Source organism: Pleurodeles waltl, chromosome 6 (assembly GCF_031143425.1).
Source record: "Pleurodeles waltl isolate 20211129_DDA chromosome 6, aPleWal1.hap1.20221129, whole genome shotgun sequence".
Lineage (NCBI taxonomy): Eukaryota > Metazoa > Chordata > Amphibia > Caudata > Salamandridae > Pleurodeles > Pleurodeles waltl.
In genome coordinates, this window is record NC_090445.1 from 149,816,869 (window position 1) to 149,832,272 (window position 15,404).

Below are 15,404 nucleotides of genomic sequence, written 5' to 3' on the forward strand. Positions count from 1 at the left end.
CCATTGCTTTGGTACACTTTAGCTGGGGTGGGGTTACTGGCTGTAAACAGGTTGGAGTGTCCACCTTACTTACCTGTAGAGCGCCTCCTGGGTAATGACCTGAAGATCTCAGCTTGGGCTGAAGTAGAGTTTCAAGCCCATGCAGCCATGCTGGGCATCCCTGAACACCAGGTTAAAAAGCATGAAGAGCAAGGAACCCTGGAATAATGGCCCAGGACACTCCTAAGAACAGAGACAGGCAAGATACAGAGTTACTTCCTGTCCAAACTCCCACTGGGGATCCCACTCCTCTGATGGAGGAACCCATCACCTGGGTGGAACCTGTATCACAGGAGCCTAAGGCTATAACAGCTGAGCTCCTCGGGGTAAAATAATCCATCTTAAAGGAACTTAGGGTAGAACAGCAACCTTGTCCTACTTTAGAAAACTTGGAACAGCCATCCTGTCCTTCCATTGTTCTTAGGCCTGGATCTCTACTTGTGAAACAAAGTGAGGAGGGTGTCTGTGGTCATTAGAAGTGAAGTCAAAAAAATGCTGGAAGACTTATTAAAGGAAGGAATTATTGAACCAGTGGAAGATACTAGTTGGGTTTCACCCATAGTTATAACAGAAAAAGCTGATGGTCGCTTGTGGTTCTGTGTAGATTTGAGGAGTGTAAATCATAACATTGTTGCAGAGAGTTTCCCATTACCCAGCATAAATGAAATTGTTCTTTTGTTGAATAGAGGAAGATTTTTCTCCAAATTACATCTGAAGAATGTGTACCATCAGATCTGTTTGCATGAAAAGTCAAAGAATCTCACGGCGTTCATCACCATGGAACGTTTCAATTTACTAGGATGCCCTTCAGCCTCTCCTTAGCCGCTAGTGTTTTTTCAGCGTATGATGTCTGAAGTGTTCAGAGTCATAAATAACTTCATCTACTTTCAAGATGATATCCTTGTTTTTGGAAGGACAGTGGAGGAACATAATTGTGCTTTGAAGCAAGCTTTAAGAAGGTTTTAATAGGCAGGTCTTACAATGAGAAAGGACAAGTGTACATGTTTTGTTCAAGATATTGGGAATATGAGTTACATTGTTAGCAGTGAAGGGTGAGACCTAAGGAGGACCTTCTCAAAGCTATCAGTTTGGCTCCCACTCCACAGGATAAGGACCAATTACCTTCCTACATTGGCCCTATAGAGTATTATTTGAAGTTCATTGAAAGGTTTGCTGGAAAAACAGACAGATTGAGGGGTATGTTGCAAAAGGGGTGCACATTTATGTGGAGAAAGAAACAACAAGAAGCTTTTGACCAAATCAAGACAGATTTATAATAATGGCATTCTGGTACCCTTTGACACTGGTTTGAAAGATGTACTAACTGCGCACGCCAGTGCCTCCGGTATTGGTGCAATTTTGTCCCAGTTGCATAACAATGTGGAGAAGATCGCAGTTTTTGCATCCTAGTCCTTGTCTGATGCGGAACGGAACTACTTGGTCATTAAGCGGGAGCCATTAGCTGCAGATTAGAGTGTTGAATATTTTAGGACATATTTGTGGGACTTAAAGTTTGTATTTCCCACAGATCACAAACCTTTAATTAAGGGTTTGACACCAGGGGAGCCTCGCAGTGGCGATTGGACAGCCGAGGCTGTGGCAATACAAGTTTGGCGGTCGGACCCCATCCGACTGTCTCCACCAGGATCCTAGATCCTGACAGGTTGACGGTGATATTGGTTGCAATCACCTAGGGCAGTGCTGAACTCAGCACCGCCCTGCTGATTACAACCTTGCTCTACACCATGAAAAGGCTGGCAGAGAACAAGTGCTGAGGGCCAAAGGGGGGCCCCTGCCCGGCACCCTCAGAATGTGCACTGTCAGCTTTGCAGACAGTAAGCATTCTGAGGGTGCTGGACGGCCTTCTCTGTGCTACGAGATAGCACTCGGCTCCTTTAAGGGAGCCAAGTGCTATCTCGCAGCAATGTTCCCGCCGGTCAGACCGGCTGGAATGCTCTATTTCAAGGTTTCTGCCAGTCAGCCTGGCCAGGCCCACGGAAACCTTGTAATAGGGCGGAAGGGACGCCACCGCCGTGGCGACCTCTCTGCGAGTTTGGCGGTCCTGCGTTGGGACCGCCAAACTCTAATGACCCCGAGTCCTGGAAGGTGAGCCCCCCCAATCCTTTTTTTAAAGAAAGCATTGCCAGCTATTTATTCAAATGCTATTGCGTCCCCATCCCTCTTCGCTTGCCCTCTGCACCAGTTTTGTTACATGTGGCACTCTTACAGCAATGTGTCAAAAGTTGTACTTTACTGATTGCAGTGCCACCACTGCCTGGCAGATCTCGTTCTCCTTTTGAGAGATGTAGCCTGTGCTCCCTGATATGTGCTTCGATTATGCACCTCTGTTTTCTATGTTTAATGCATTCACACATTTCATGGGAGATATGGGCCTCCTTACCTTCTGGGAAGTTTGTTACATCACTTATGCTAAGAGTGATACTTTCCTGTTTCCTGTGAGATGTAACCTCTATTATTTCGAGGTGTGCTTTCTCATTACGTCATAGATGTTCCCTTATTGATACAGTGAGATCCTTTGGAGATGGGGGCACTGTTCTTGGAGTAGCCTGTGTCAGGTGTTCCTTGAGAACTCAACTGGAACCTTTTATTCCTCAGGCCTAAGTGATATTTCTCATTGCTCTGAGACGTATCCCCTCCTTTCCATGTATAATGCATATCAGGCAAGATTGTTTCCTAGACGCTTCTTGGACTTTGTCAAGAGTCACCCCGGCTGGGCCCACATCTGAACAAATAGTTGAGAATAGAGCAGTTATCTCTTGTTCCATAACAGCTATGGCAGAGTAGGTGGGCACAGTGACTTAGCAAGGGTACCTTAGGCTCTACTGCAAGCATGTAAAATGGCCAGGCTGTCCCTGTTGGACAGCCATAAACAGTAAAAATTGGACTGCAATGGGCCAACTAGGCCCTTGGGCATCTGCTGCGCTACTGATAGATATGCAAGTGGGTGGACAAAGCTTGGCTGATAGACTTGGCTGAGCTTCCTACGGTGAGCCCACCTGTCCCCATTCCATGCTATCTTGTAGGAGCAGGAGTACCTCCTGCAGCGCTGCCTACTGCGATACATTTTTTTTGGGAGGTGTAGGGGGGGGGGGAGTTTAAGCGTTATGCAAAACTATTAATTGAAAGGGGTCAGTAACTTGTCCTCTTTTAATCTGATTATTCTGATATCTACATTTTCAAACTGCATGCTTAATTGAGCTTGTGCTTTTGAACTCACCCAACAGCAGTCCTTTTTCAGGATTTTTACCATCAACCAATTAAACATGCACATCATTAATATTTGTGGAGCTTAACTGTATGTCTCATCATTCTGAAAAGTTAGTTATTAGTTACAAGTTAGTTACTGCACCTGCTGCAGTGGTAACAGCTGGATACCTGAAACTGGGTGTAAGCGCAGAGGGGTTTGCATTACTATATTAGGAGATTCCATTAAAAAACCCTTTTATTGACCTTTTTATTTTTTGCATTGTCAGGTCGGTTTAGGCATCCTGTCCTAGCTAAAGAAGAGTGCACCATGATTTCTCTTTGAGTGACTGTAAGCCTAGGCAAGAGGATGTTTCAGCCTGACGAGCATGCACACGGAGGTAAGACAACTAATTTTAGAAAAATGGCATGGGGAGATTCCAACCCCCAAGTCCTCTTACCTAGTTACCCAGAGGGTCAGGCTTCTGTGTTCCTTTAGAAATCTCTGTGAAAACTATTGTTTTTTGGCCATTTTTAAAGAAATTGTGTTGGGAAATGCACCATATTACCCTATTTTTTTTAATTCTCAGGACGGGCACTCGCTCAGGCAAATTCATGGTTTCATTTTACACCCCACTAATTTTAAACTTCATCATCTGCCATTGTACTTCTCCAATGCACACCAGCCTCAATTGGTGGAGATTTTCTACTTTACTTGAGATCACTAGGGATACTAAAGGACATGGTGTCACTTTTGCTAAAAAGAGACAGAATCTCAGCTCACCCAAAGGGTGGAACATGTTGAGTAACACATAATCAATAGGAGGACGTGTTCTTACCAGACACACAGAGACAATATACAGTTAGTGGTGAAAGACAACAATCCCCAATGAGAGCCATGGAATCATGGTCCCATCGTCTTCTGGTCCACCCTTTCCATCCCACCCAGACCCCTTTGAAAGGATTCAATTATAGATACTGGCTGATGAGTCTTTACACTTTTATTTACATGACTTTATTATACCTTCGTAGAAGTTGTAGTTCATGTAGTCAATGTCTCTGTCTCTATCATGGGTGGGGTGAATGCTGCTTCACATGTCCTGGGGGTTTCAAGATGTTCTTTTATCTTCTGCCAAAAGCCTACATATGTCACCTGGGCATTCAGGCAGGGGACTAATTCTAACCCTGTGATTCAGCAAGCCATCAGGGCCCTCTTGCCGAGGATATCACTTGTTCGGCACTGGAATGTTGAGGTAGCATCTTCTCCCATGTTCCACTGTCAGTTGCTTCTATCAGCTTTGTCTCCTTTTACCTTGTGATCCCTCCACCCCTCGACGTAGATTCCTTCTTCATAATCACCTTCACCTTCAAACTCACTGTCTGATGTTGCCTCTACGTCTGCCATATCTTCCTCTGCTCCTACTTCCATCTTGGATAAGAGAAAAAAACACAGTCATGCCTCTAAAATTAAGCAGGGAAATAACTTTCTGAAAAACATTACTGTTTGAATTTAAAAGCTTTTCAAAACCTGGGGTGTATCCTAACATTATAACTAAATTGTCTGGGTGCCATCATTTTAACAAGTGGGACTTATTGTACAACACTAGTGTGGGAAATTGGATTGTTGGTTGACTGGGGTGTGAGGCCTGGTCGAGCAACAGCCACAATCCCTTGCAGGGTGAACGACAATAAGTCACTAAATTAACATGCGCTTAGCCGTCGGTAGCTTGGCACAAAAAGCAGTCAGGCTTAACTTAGAGGTAATGTGTAAAGTATGTATGTAGCAGGCAAACAGTAAGAAACTGGAAACCAACACAAGAATAATTTCAAACTAATTTAGAAAAATAGTGGAAATTATAATAAATTATTTGACGCCGAAACAACAAAAATCGAATCAGATGAACCAGAGTAATTAATTTTTAAAGTTTTAAGGGAGAGCTAGCGCCTAAAGATCAAAGACCCAACTGCAGACATCCAGTTGTGTGAGCCCAGGTGAAAGGTGAACATTAAGGCGACTGCAATGGAGTGCGGTTCAGATACCACAAGTCGATTGGGCCCGGTGAGCACTTACCGTCAACTGAGAAAAATTCTTGAATGTCCAAAATTAAAAGGTTCAGTAGGAAAAGACTGCAGGAGGTGTCAGAGGAGGGAGCTTTGCCATCTGATGGCCGTGGGTCAAAGTTACAGTAAAGATTTCTACATTCGGACTTAGTCGCCAAAATGGAAGTTGAAAATCTGCAGCAGGACGAGGCAGAGGGCTGTAGCTGAAGACAGTTCCATGAGGTCAGATACTCCTTTGGCAAAGGACCGCTGAAACCGATTTGCTGCTGTGGAGAAGTACGTACTGGGAGAAGCCGCAAATTCAGTCTGACCGGCGATGCAACTCAAACGGATAGGCAAGCAGGTTGGTTGCGTTCTCTGAGCACTTTTTGCCCAAATTCTGTCCTCAGCTTTGGAAATTGGTCATCTGGGCACCTTTAGCACCAGAACCAAAGTTCCAGGCCTGGCGGGACACTTTTTGGGGTTTAGGACTCACTCAGGCTGGGTCCAGGTGCGGGTTCAAGATGGTGAAAGCTTTTTATGTCCCATTGGCTCTGAACAGGAGGCCAACAAACTACCCATGAAATCACTTTTGGTAGTCCTGGGTTCAGCTGTAGATGCAGGGCAGAATAGCAGGGCTGGCATCTCAGAGTTCAAGGTGGGCCACAGGCAGCAAAGCAGTTCTTCCAGGCACAGCAGCAGTCTGGCAGAGTGCACAGCAGGTCACAGTGGCAAGCAGTCCTCCGAGAGTCCTTCCGCAAGTCCAGTAGTGAACTGAAGAGTGTATCTGAAGGTCCTTTTTTATACACTGGTGCCTTTCTTCTGGACGTTGGGAGAAGCTTCTGGAAAGGTTGTTTGAAGTACATAGAATATCTTTACTCCAGAGTCTCTAAGCTGGCTGCAGTGACGATGCTGGGTTGTTAAGTTATTTGTGTGGAGGCAGAGCACAGTCTATTCAGGTGTAAAAGGGGCTATGCTTAGCCCCCCCCCCTCCTCCCACCAGCAGATGGCCCATTCAGGCACACCTAATCTGTCTATTTCGTGACTGTCTGGGAGGAATTCACAAAGTCTGACTCTCAGTTACACCCACTCATGTAACCCAGGCCAGGCTATAGGCACAAAAGGGCTAAGGGCAGGAAAATGCCAACCTTCTAAAAGTGGCATTTTCAAAATTGTAATGAAAAATCCAACTTTAACATTAAAGAAGGTTTATCATTACAATTTCATAGGTACCAAACATGATATATCAACATGCTCCTAATTAGAAATTACAGCTTATTAAAAGTAATATGGATTCCCCGATGCTATCCTATGGGAGGGATAGGCCTCACAGTAGTGAAATATCAATTTAGGAGTGTTTCACTACCAGAGATGCAAAAATTGAAGTACATGTCCAATCTTTTAAGTACACAGCAACTGTCCTAAGAGGTAACTAGGGCCTACGTTAGGGGTAACATATGTAATAAAAGGAGAGTTTAAGGCTTGGCAAGAGGGTTTAAATGTCACATCAACATGGCAGTGTTACACTGCATTCAGACTGCAATGACAGACCGGCCTGGAACATGTTTTAAAGTGTTACTTAGGCGAGTAGCACAATAAGTGCTGCAGGGTCACGGGTAGCATTTAATTTATAGGCCCTGGGTATATGGTATACAATTCTACAAGGGGCTTACAGGTAAATTAAATATGCCAACTGGGTACGAGTCATTGACCATGTTTTTTAGAACAAAGCACACGCACTTTAGCACTGGTTAGCAGTGGTAAAGAGTTGTATGATGGAACCGCGCATGCATTTATCTCGCAGTGCCTTTAAAATGCGGTCTAAACAACAAATGCGTTGTTAACACGCATTCCTTTCCCACATAAGTCATTACAACGATGTGCCCCAGGAAAGCGCTGGACTTTGGAATAGTAGAATTTACTATTCCAACTCAAATCTGCGCAGCAGTAGGGAATGAGTTGGACTTAAAATCCAACACCAGACCTTAGTCACTGACCTAACCCATGGGGAAACCTTCTCCTCAATAAACACATATGGCGTGGTGGCATAGAACTCAAAGTATGACGTTTTTTCTACTTCTGATAAGCGGGACCATTTGTCATGTCCTTAGATCGTCGTGTGAATGTAGCACTAATCGAGCAACACAGGATATTTCCTTAATGGAAAAAGTGGTCTCATACACTTCATGTGTCATGCTTCATCCTTGACCACCTTTCCCCACCCTGGTAGGACAATTCTTCCAGGGGGAACTCAACCTCTTGGTAAGGTGTACACCACAGGGAGTTCTTATATAAAAACTACTGGATAAAGTCAGGGATTCAGATCTTGGTTAAAAATACCTCCAGGACTACCAGTGTCATTCACCTTTATTAGTGGTGTCCAAGGGTATGATTAAAAACACTCTAGTGCAGAAATAAGAGCCCACTTACCCTAACAGGGTAAGCTTCCGGTCTGGAGCAAAGGCAATGTCCTTTGTAGCCAACATGTTTCTGTAATCTCTATGAGCCTAAATCGGTCTGGGGTTTTTGTCAGGGCTGAGGATCCCTAAAACCTAAACCCAAGGAGTATTACCCAAGAAACGGGAAAACCGCTTAGGACCTACCTGAGTGGGAATCAAATTAGAGAAACCCTCTATTTTGGGGGTTACCAAGCTTCCGGTCTGGAGCAAAGGCAATGTCCTTTGTAGCCACACATTTGTCAAAAGGTCCATTACGTGGTACCACCTAAGCATTATTACTTCCAGCCGCTTGTCCTCACCTGTGGACCCCATCTGTGCAGCACCTAACCTTATTTTGCTCACAGATGCATCCCAGTAGGCAGACAGTAACACAATGGCCAACAAAGTGATGTGGCCTGTTCCACCGCTTGGATCAGAATTCTGTGCCCAACTCAAGGAAAACTCTGCCTATAAGGACAGCAACCAATAGAGGCCACTGACAGCTGTCAGTGTCAACAACCAGGCCCAAGGCCATCCAAGGGCCTCTTTTCTCCGTGGTTTCTCAGAGTGGGGGGGCAACAGCCCCAGGTGTAAGGAACACTTTTTCCACTCTCCTTCCCACCAGTCTAGGGTTGGTAGCCTGAGAGTGGTACCTCAGCCCAGCATCTGTGCCCTGAGGCTGAAAGCAGTCAAGGGTGAGTCCTTCCTCCTCCTGCCCCTCCCTGTGGGCCTCTTTACCTTTCATTTGGGAGTAGTATGTCCAGAAGTATGAGTTTTCAGGACTCCCTAGGCAGCCACACCCCCCTGTAACCTCTCCCCCAGCTTTTCTGTCACCGGTGGCAACTCATTCCCCAGAATACAGTCAGTAGGCACCCAGGGACTAACTATCGCCCTTTGCAGGGTCTCCTCCTCACCACACTCCAGGGATACCAGGGCCATTGGGTGGACAAAGACCTGCCCCTGAGCTACCCCACACACCTGACCAGTGTCTGCTCTGGGAAAACCAGCCTTTCCACTACCTTGGTCTGGCTGGCCCCGGTGTCCCTCACAGCAGTGACCCCCATTCACCATGACCTGTCATGACTTACGTGCTGCTTTACCCTGGAGTCCGCAGAACGAGTGGCATGGATCCTGTTCTTGAATGTTCAGCCTTGGCCCAAGTAGGGGCGACTCTTTCTGGTAGCCACGGTGCTGCAGGCAATGGGTACGCCAAGAGCAGGCCGTGTCCCTCAGAAGTAGTGCCAGAGGGAAAAAAACCCTGAAAGGGGAAAAAACCTCCAAAAGACAGGTTCCTGCAACAGGAACAAAAAGAATAGGTAACAGCAGGAGCAAAATACAGGAAAATACACTGGAGCCGACAAGACCCAGCACAGGAATACAAGGAAGCAGGAGCGAAGACACCATCCAAACAGAAAGTGTTGCAGCGCAAGGAGAGAAAGAATCACAGCCCTTAAATACCAACAAACAGGAAACGACTAACAGGAAGTAAAAGGACACCATCTTAGGTAGGGAAAAGCACATAGAACAGAATGGACTAGGAGCCATAGAGAGTAGGGAACAAGGAATGCTGGGAAGAGAAGGGTAATATGGGAAAGGGAGAAAAAACATAAAGGAAGGCACAACCAGATGTCCAGAAAAAGAAGAAAAGAAAAGAACAGGTGAGTGGGAGGTCAGACCTGCCTGGAAGCACGGTGCGCTAAAAAAAAAAGAGGCCCCATGCCCAATTTGGGGCCTCGTAAGGTACAGAGCAGGTTGGGGACGCGGCGCCTCTTAAGACCCCGTGCTGCGGCCCGAGCTGAATGTTCAGCCCGTGCCGCATGCAGTGGCGCGACAGTAGGTTCCCCCCGAAGGTCCAGGTTTGTGCGGAAACAAGCGGTGAAAATGGCAAATCATAAGAGGTGCGTGAACAGAAGATGCATCTTCCCAAGAGCATTCACAGAGAGGGTAACCCTTCCAATGAATCAAATACTGAAGACGTTTGTGAAAGATATGAGTCTCACAAATCTCTTGTACCTCATATTCAGGTACATCATCCACTAACACAGGAGGAGGACAAGGAAACTGACGAGAGTAAGGATCAGGTACATAGGGTTTGAGCTGAGAAACATGAAAGACCGGGTGAATCCTCCAGGTACGAGGCAAGTGAAGACGGACAGTGACAGGATTAATCAGCTGAAGGCTACGGAAAGGACCGTAGTAACGAGGTGCAAACTTATTCTGAGAAAGGCGTAAAGGCAAAGATTTTGACGAAAGCCAGACTTTATCCTGAAGGTGATATTCTGGAGCATCCCTACGCTTCTTGTATGCTATTCTCTTCATGTATCTTTTGGTGTTCAACAAGTTAGCTCGAATCAATCTATGGATCTGTAAAAGTCGTCTGGAAAATGAAGTAACAGCAGGAAGAGAAGAGGTAGACTGAGGAGTAGTAGGAAAAGAGGTAGGATGATAGCCATAAGAACAGAAAAAAGGAGTGAACTTGGAGGCACTATGGACTGTGTTATTGTAAAAGAATTCAGCGATAGGAAGGTAAGTGTTCCAGTTGCTCTGGGTAGAATTACAAAAGCAGCGAAGGTACTGCTCCAATCCTTGGTTGAGACGCTCAGTCTGTCCATTGGTTTGAGGATGGAAACCCGATGATAGTGCTATATTGATATTCAGTGTCCTACAAAAATGTTTCCAAAACCGGGAGATGTACTGAGATCCCCTGTCAGATTCAATGCTGTGTGGAAGTCCATGGAGACGGAAAATATGATGGATACATTTCTGACTTAGTTCTTGGGAATTAGGTAGTTTTGTCAGAGCAGTGAAGTGAGCCATCTTAGTAAAGGAATCTATGGTGACCATGATAACCCGGTTTCCTGCTGATGGAGGTAAGGAACACATAAAATCAGTAGAAATGGTGTGCCAGGGAGCCGGTGGAACAGGTAATGGTTGTAGTAATCCTGCAGGTCTGGTACGGGGGATCTTTACTTGAGCACATATGGGACAAGCCTGAACGTATCTTTCGACATCCGATTTCCAGGTAGGCCACCAGAAAGATCGCGAGAGTAGTTCTTGTGTGGCCTTAATGCCTCTATGACCAGAAACCGGCGAATCATGGCACATTTGTAGTGCCTTTTCTCTTACTCCATTAGTAGGGAGGAACAACAGGTTTTTGTAATAATAATATCCTTGCAGTTTACATATGTTCAGTTTCTTTAATTCTTGATCAGTCAGGTTGGAATATTCCAGTTGTACCTCATCCCGGAAAGACTGAGCTACTCCGATGATTTTACTGGGCTCAAGTAGATACTGTGATGGGGTAGAAGTACAATCTGGATAACAGCGAGACAGAGCATCGGCCAGAATGTTTTGGGATCCAGGAATATAGGTGACATAAAAGTCATACTGGCTGAAGAAAAAGGCCCAACGAGCCTGACGACTGTTCTGGCATAAAAAATGACGTAAACATTGTAGATTACGATGGTCTGTTCTCACCTCAAAGGGCTCTTTGGAACCCATAAGAAACTGTCTCCACTCTAGGCAGGCTGTTTTCAGAGCTAACAACTCCCTTTCAAGTACTGAATAATGTTGTTCCGACGCAGAGAGTACATGGGACAAATAGAACACAGGATGTTCAAGACCGTCATCTTCTTGTTGTTGGAGTAAGGCAGCTCCGATGGCTCTTTCGGAAGCATCAGTAACAACAATAAATTGTTTGTTGGTATCTGGGTGTCTCAATATCGGTGTTTGAGTGAAGGCCTTTTTTAGACTCTGAAAAGCTGTTTTAGCTGCCCTTGTCCAGGCAAAGCCTTTATTTAAATTCTCCTTCTTTAATGTTTGAGTTATGTGGCTGGTTTGTTCTGCAAAGTCAAAAATAAACTGTCGATAAAAATTAACCAGTCCTAGAAAACATTGCGTTTCCTTAATAGAGGAAGGGGAAGGCCAGTCTAGGATGGCTTGTACCTTTTCCGGGTCCATTGCTATTCCAGTGGGACTAAGGTGATATCCCAAATATTTGACTTCGGTCTTGTCAAACTCACATTTTTCTGGTTTACAGCACAGTTGATGTACCCTGAGTCTTTGGAGGACCTGTTTCACGTGAGTAGAATGAAGTTCAGGACGTCTAGAGTAATGAAAATGTCACTTACCCAGTGTACATCTGTTCGTGGCATCAGTCGCAGTAGATTCGCATGTTTTGCAATAGTTCGCCATCTGGTGTTGGGCCGAAGAAGTCTTTCGAGTCACGGGACCGAGTGACTCCTCCTTTTGTCTCCATTGCGCATGGGCGTCGACTCCATCTTCGATTGTTTTTCCCCGCAGAGGGTGAGGTAGGAGTTGAATTGTAGTAATAGTGCCCATGCAATGGAGTGACTAAGTATGTACCTATTTAAGGTTGAGATGATACATATACAAATAGTTGAAGGTAACTTCCAAACTGCTACAGGCTCCCGGGGAGGCGGGTGGGCACATGCGAATCTACTGCGACTGATGCCACGAACAGATGTACACTGGGTAAGTGACATTTTCAGTTCGATGGCATCTGTCGCTGTAGATACGCATGTTTTGCATAGACTAGTAAGCAGTTATTTCCCCAAAAGCGGTGGATCAGCCTGTAGGAGTGGAAGTAGTTTGAAATAATGTTCTTAATACGGCTTGACCTACTGTGGCTTGTTGTGCAGATAACACGTCTACACAGTAGTGCTTGGTGAATGTGTGAGGCGTAGACCATGTGGCTGCCTTACATATTTCTTGCATTGGGATGTTTCCTAGAAAGGCCATGGTAGCACCTTTCTTTCTGGTTGAGTGTGCCCTTGGTGTAATGGGCAGCTGTCGTTTAGCTTTAAGGTAGCAGATTTGGATGCATTTAACTATCCATTTGGCTATACCTTGCTTTGATATTGGGTTTCCTGCATGAGGTTTTTGAAATGCAATAAATAGTTGTTTAGTCTTTCTGATGTTCTTTGTTCTGTCAATGTAATACATCAATGCTCTTTTGACATCTAATGTATGTAGTGCCCTTTCAGCTACGGTATCTGGCTGTGGAAAGAACACTGGAAGTTCCACTGTTTGATTTAGATGGAACGGTGAAATAACCTTTGGCAAAAATTTAGGATTGGTCCTTAGGACGACCTTATTCTTGTGTAGTTGTATAAAAGGTTCCTGTATTGTAAACGCCTGAATCTCGCTTACTCTTCTTAGGGAAGTAATGGCGATGAGAAATGCCACCTTCCAGGTTAGGAACTGTATTTCGCAGGAGTGCATGGGTTCAAAAGGTGGACCCATAAGTCTAGTTAGGACAACATTTAGGTTCCATGAAGGAACAGGTGGTGTTCTTGGTGGTATAATTCTCCTAAGGCCCTCCATGAATGCTTTAATGACTGGTATCTTATATAGGGAAGTTGAATAGGTAGTCTGCAGGTATGCAGATATTGCTGCAAGGTGTATTTTAATGGAAGAGAAAGCCAGGTTAGATTTTTGTAAGTGAAGCAAGTAACCCACTACATGTTCTGGAGTTGTGTGTAATGGTTGTATTTGATTAATATGGCAGTAGCAGACAAACCTCTTCCATTTACTTGCATAGCAGTGCCTGGTGGATGGCCTTCTGGCTTGCTTTATGACTTCCATACATTCTTGGGTAAGTTGTAAGTGCCCGAATTCTAGGATTTCAGGAGCCAGATTGCTAGATTCAGCGATGCTGGATCTGGGTGTCTGATCTTTTGGTTGTGTTGTGTCAACAGATCTGGCCTGTTGGGCAATTTGATGCAGGGTACTACTGATAGGTCTAGCAGCGTTGTGTACCAGGGTTGCCTTGCCCAAGTTGGTGCTATTAATGAGTTTGAGTTTGTTTTGACTGAGTTTGTTTACCAGGTAAGGAAGGAGAGGGAGAGGAGGAAAAGCGTAAGCAAATATCCCTGACCAGTTCATCCATAGGGCATTGCCTTGGGACTGTTTGTGTGGGTATCTGGATGCGAAGTTTTGGCATTTTGCGTTCTCCTTGGTCGCAAACAAGTCTATCTGAGGTGTTCCCCAGAGTTTGAAATAAGTGTTCAGAATTTGGGGGTGAATTTCCCATTCGTGGACCTGTTGGTGATCTCGAGAGAGATTGTCTGCGAGTTGATTTTGGATCCCTGGTATAAATTGTGCTATTAGGCGAATTTGGTTGTGAATTGCCCAACGCCAAATCTTTTGTGCTAGCAGGCTTAACTGCGTGGAGTGCGTCCCCCCTTGCTTGTTTAGATAATACATTGTTGTCATGTTGTCTGTTTTGACGAGAATGTATTTGTGAACTATTATTGGTTGGAAAGCTTTTAGTGCTTGAAAAACTGCTAGAAGTTCTAGGTGATTTATATGCAGTTTTGTTTCATGTACGTCCCATTGTCCTTGGATGCTGTGTTGATCGAGGTTTGCTCCCCACCCTGTCATGGAAGCATCTGTTGTTATTACGTATTGTGGCACTGGGTCTTGGAAAGGCCGCCCTTTGTTTAAATTTATGTTGTTCCACCACAGAAGCGAGAGGTAAGTTTGGCGGTCTATTAACACCAGATCTAGAAGATGACCCTGTGCTTGAGACCACTGTGATGCTAGGCACTGTTGTAAGGGCCTCATGTGCAGTCTTGCGTTTGGGACAATGGCTATGCATGAGGACATCATGCCTAGGAGTTGTAATACCATCTTTGCTTGTATCCTTTGTGTTGGATACATGCGTTGTATGATGGTGTTGAAATTTTGAATTCTTTGGGGACTTGGAGTGGCTACTCCTTTTGATGTGTCTATTATGGCTCCTAGGTATTGTTGTACCTTGCGCGGCAGAATGTTGGATTTTGTGAAGTTGACGGTGAACCCTAGTTTGAAGAGGGTTTGTATGATATGATTTGTGTGATTTGAGCACTCTATTAACGAATGGGCCTTGATTAGCCAGTCGTCCAGATATGGGAACACATGTATTTGCTGCCTTCTTATGTGTGCAGCGACTACCGCTAGACATTTGGTAAAGACTCTTGGTGCGGTTGTTAATCCGAAAGGCAGTACCTTGAATTGGTAATGTATTCCTTTGAATACAAACCTTAGGTATTTCCTGTGCGATGGGTGTATTGGTATATGGAAATAAGCATCCTTGAGGTCTAAAGTTGCCATGTAGTCGTGTAGTTTTAGCAATGGTAATACTTCTTGTAGTGTGACCATGTGAAAGTGGTCTGATTTGATGAAAGTGTTCACTACTCTGAGGTCTAGGATTGGTCTCAGCGTTTTGTCTTTCTTTGGTATCAGAAAGTACAGTGAGTAAACTCCTGTGTTTATTTGTGTGTTTGGCACTAATTCGATTGCATTCTTTTGCAATAGTGCCTGCACTTCTATCTCCAGGAGATTGGAATGATGTTTTGTCAAATTCTGTGCTTTTGGTGGTATGTTTGGAGGGAATTGTAGAAATTCTATGCAATAACCATGTTGGATAATTGCTAGAACCCAAGTGTCTGTAGTGATTTCCTCCCATGCTTTGTAATAATGACTTATTCTTCCCCCCACTGGTGTTGTGTGGAGGGGGTGAGTGACATGTGAGTCACTGTTTAGTAGTAGGGGTTTTGGGGCTTTGAAATCTTCCTCTATTTCTAGGGCATTGCCCTCCTCTATATTGTCCCCGAAAACCTCCTCTATACTGTCCCTGGTAACTGGACGGTGTTGCTTGTGAGGTGCTGGCTTGTGTGC

General features: G+C 44.9%; 1 protein-coding gene across 1 annotated transcript in view; it reads right to left on the bottom strand.

Annotated features, from left to right (window-relative positions):
* Nucleotides 1-4,226: 4,226 nt before the first annotated feature.
* Nucleotides 4,227-15,404, bottom strand: part of P3H4 (prolyl 3-hydroxylase family member 4 (inactive)) — a 102,063-nt gene continuing 90,885 nt past the window's right edge. Inside the window, exon 7 of the mRNA XM_069237657.1 lies at nucleotides 4,227-4,672. Coding sequence (XP_069093758.1) covers nucleotides 4,523-4,672 — 150 coding nt within the window. The 3' untranslated portion in view covers nucleotides 4,227-4,522. The remainder of the gene's footprint in view (nucleotides 4,673-15,404) is intronic.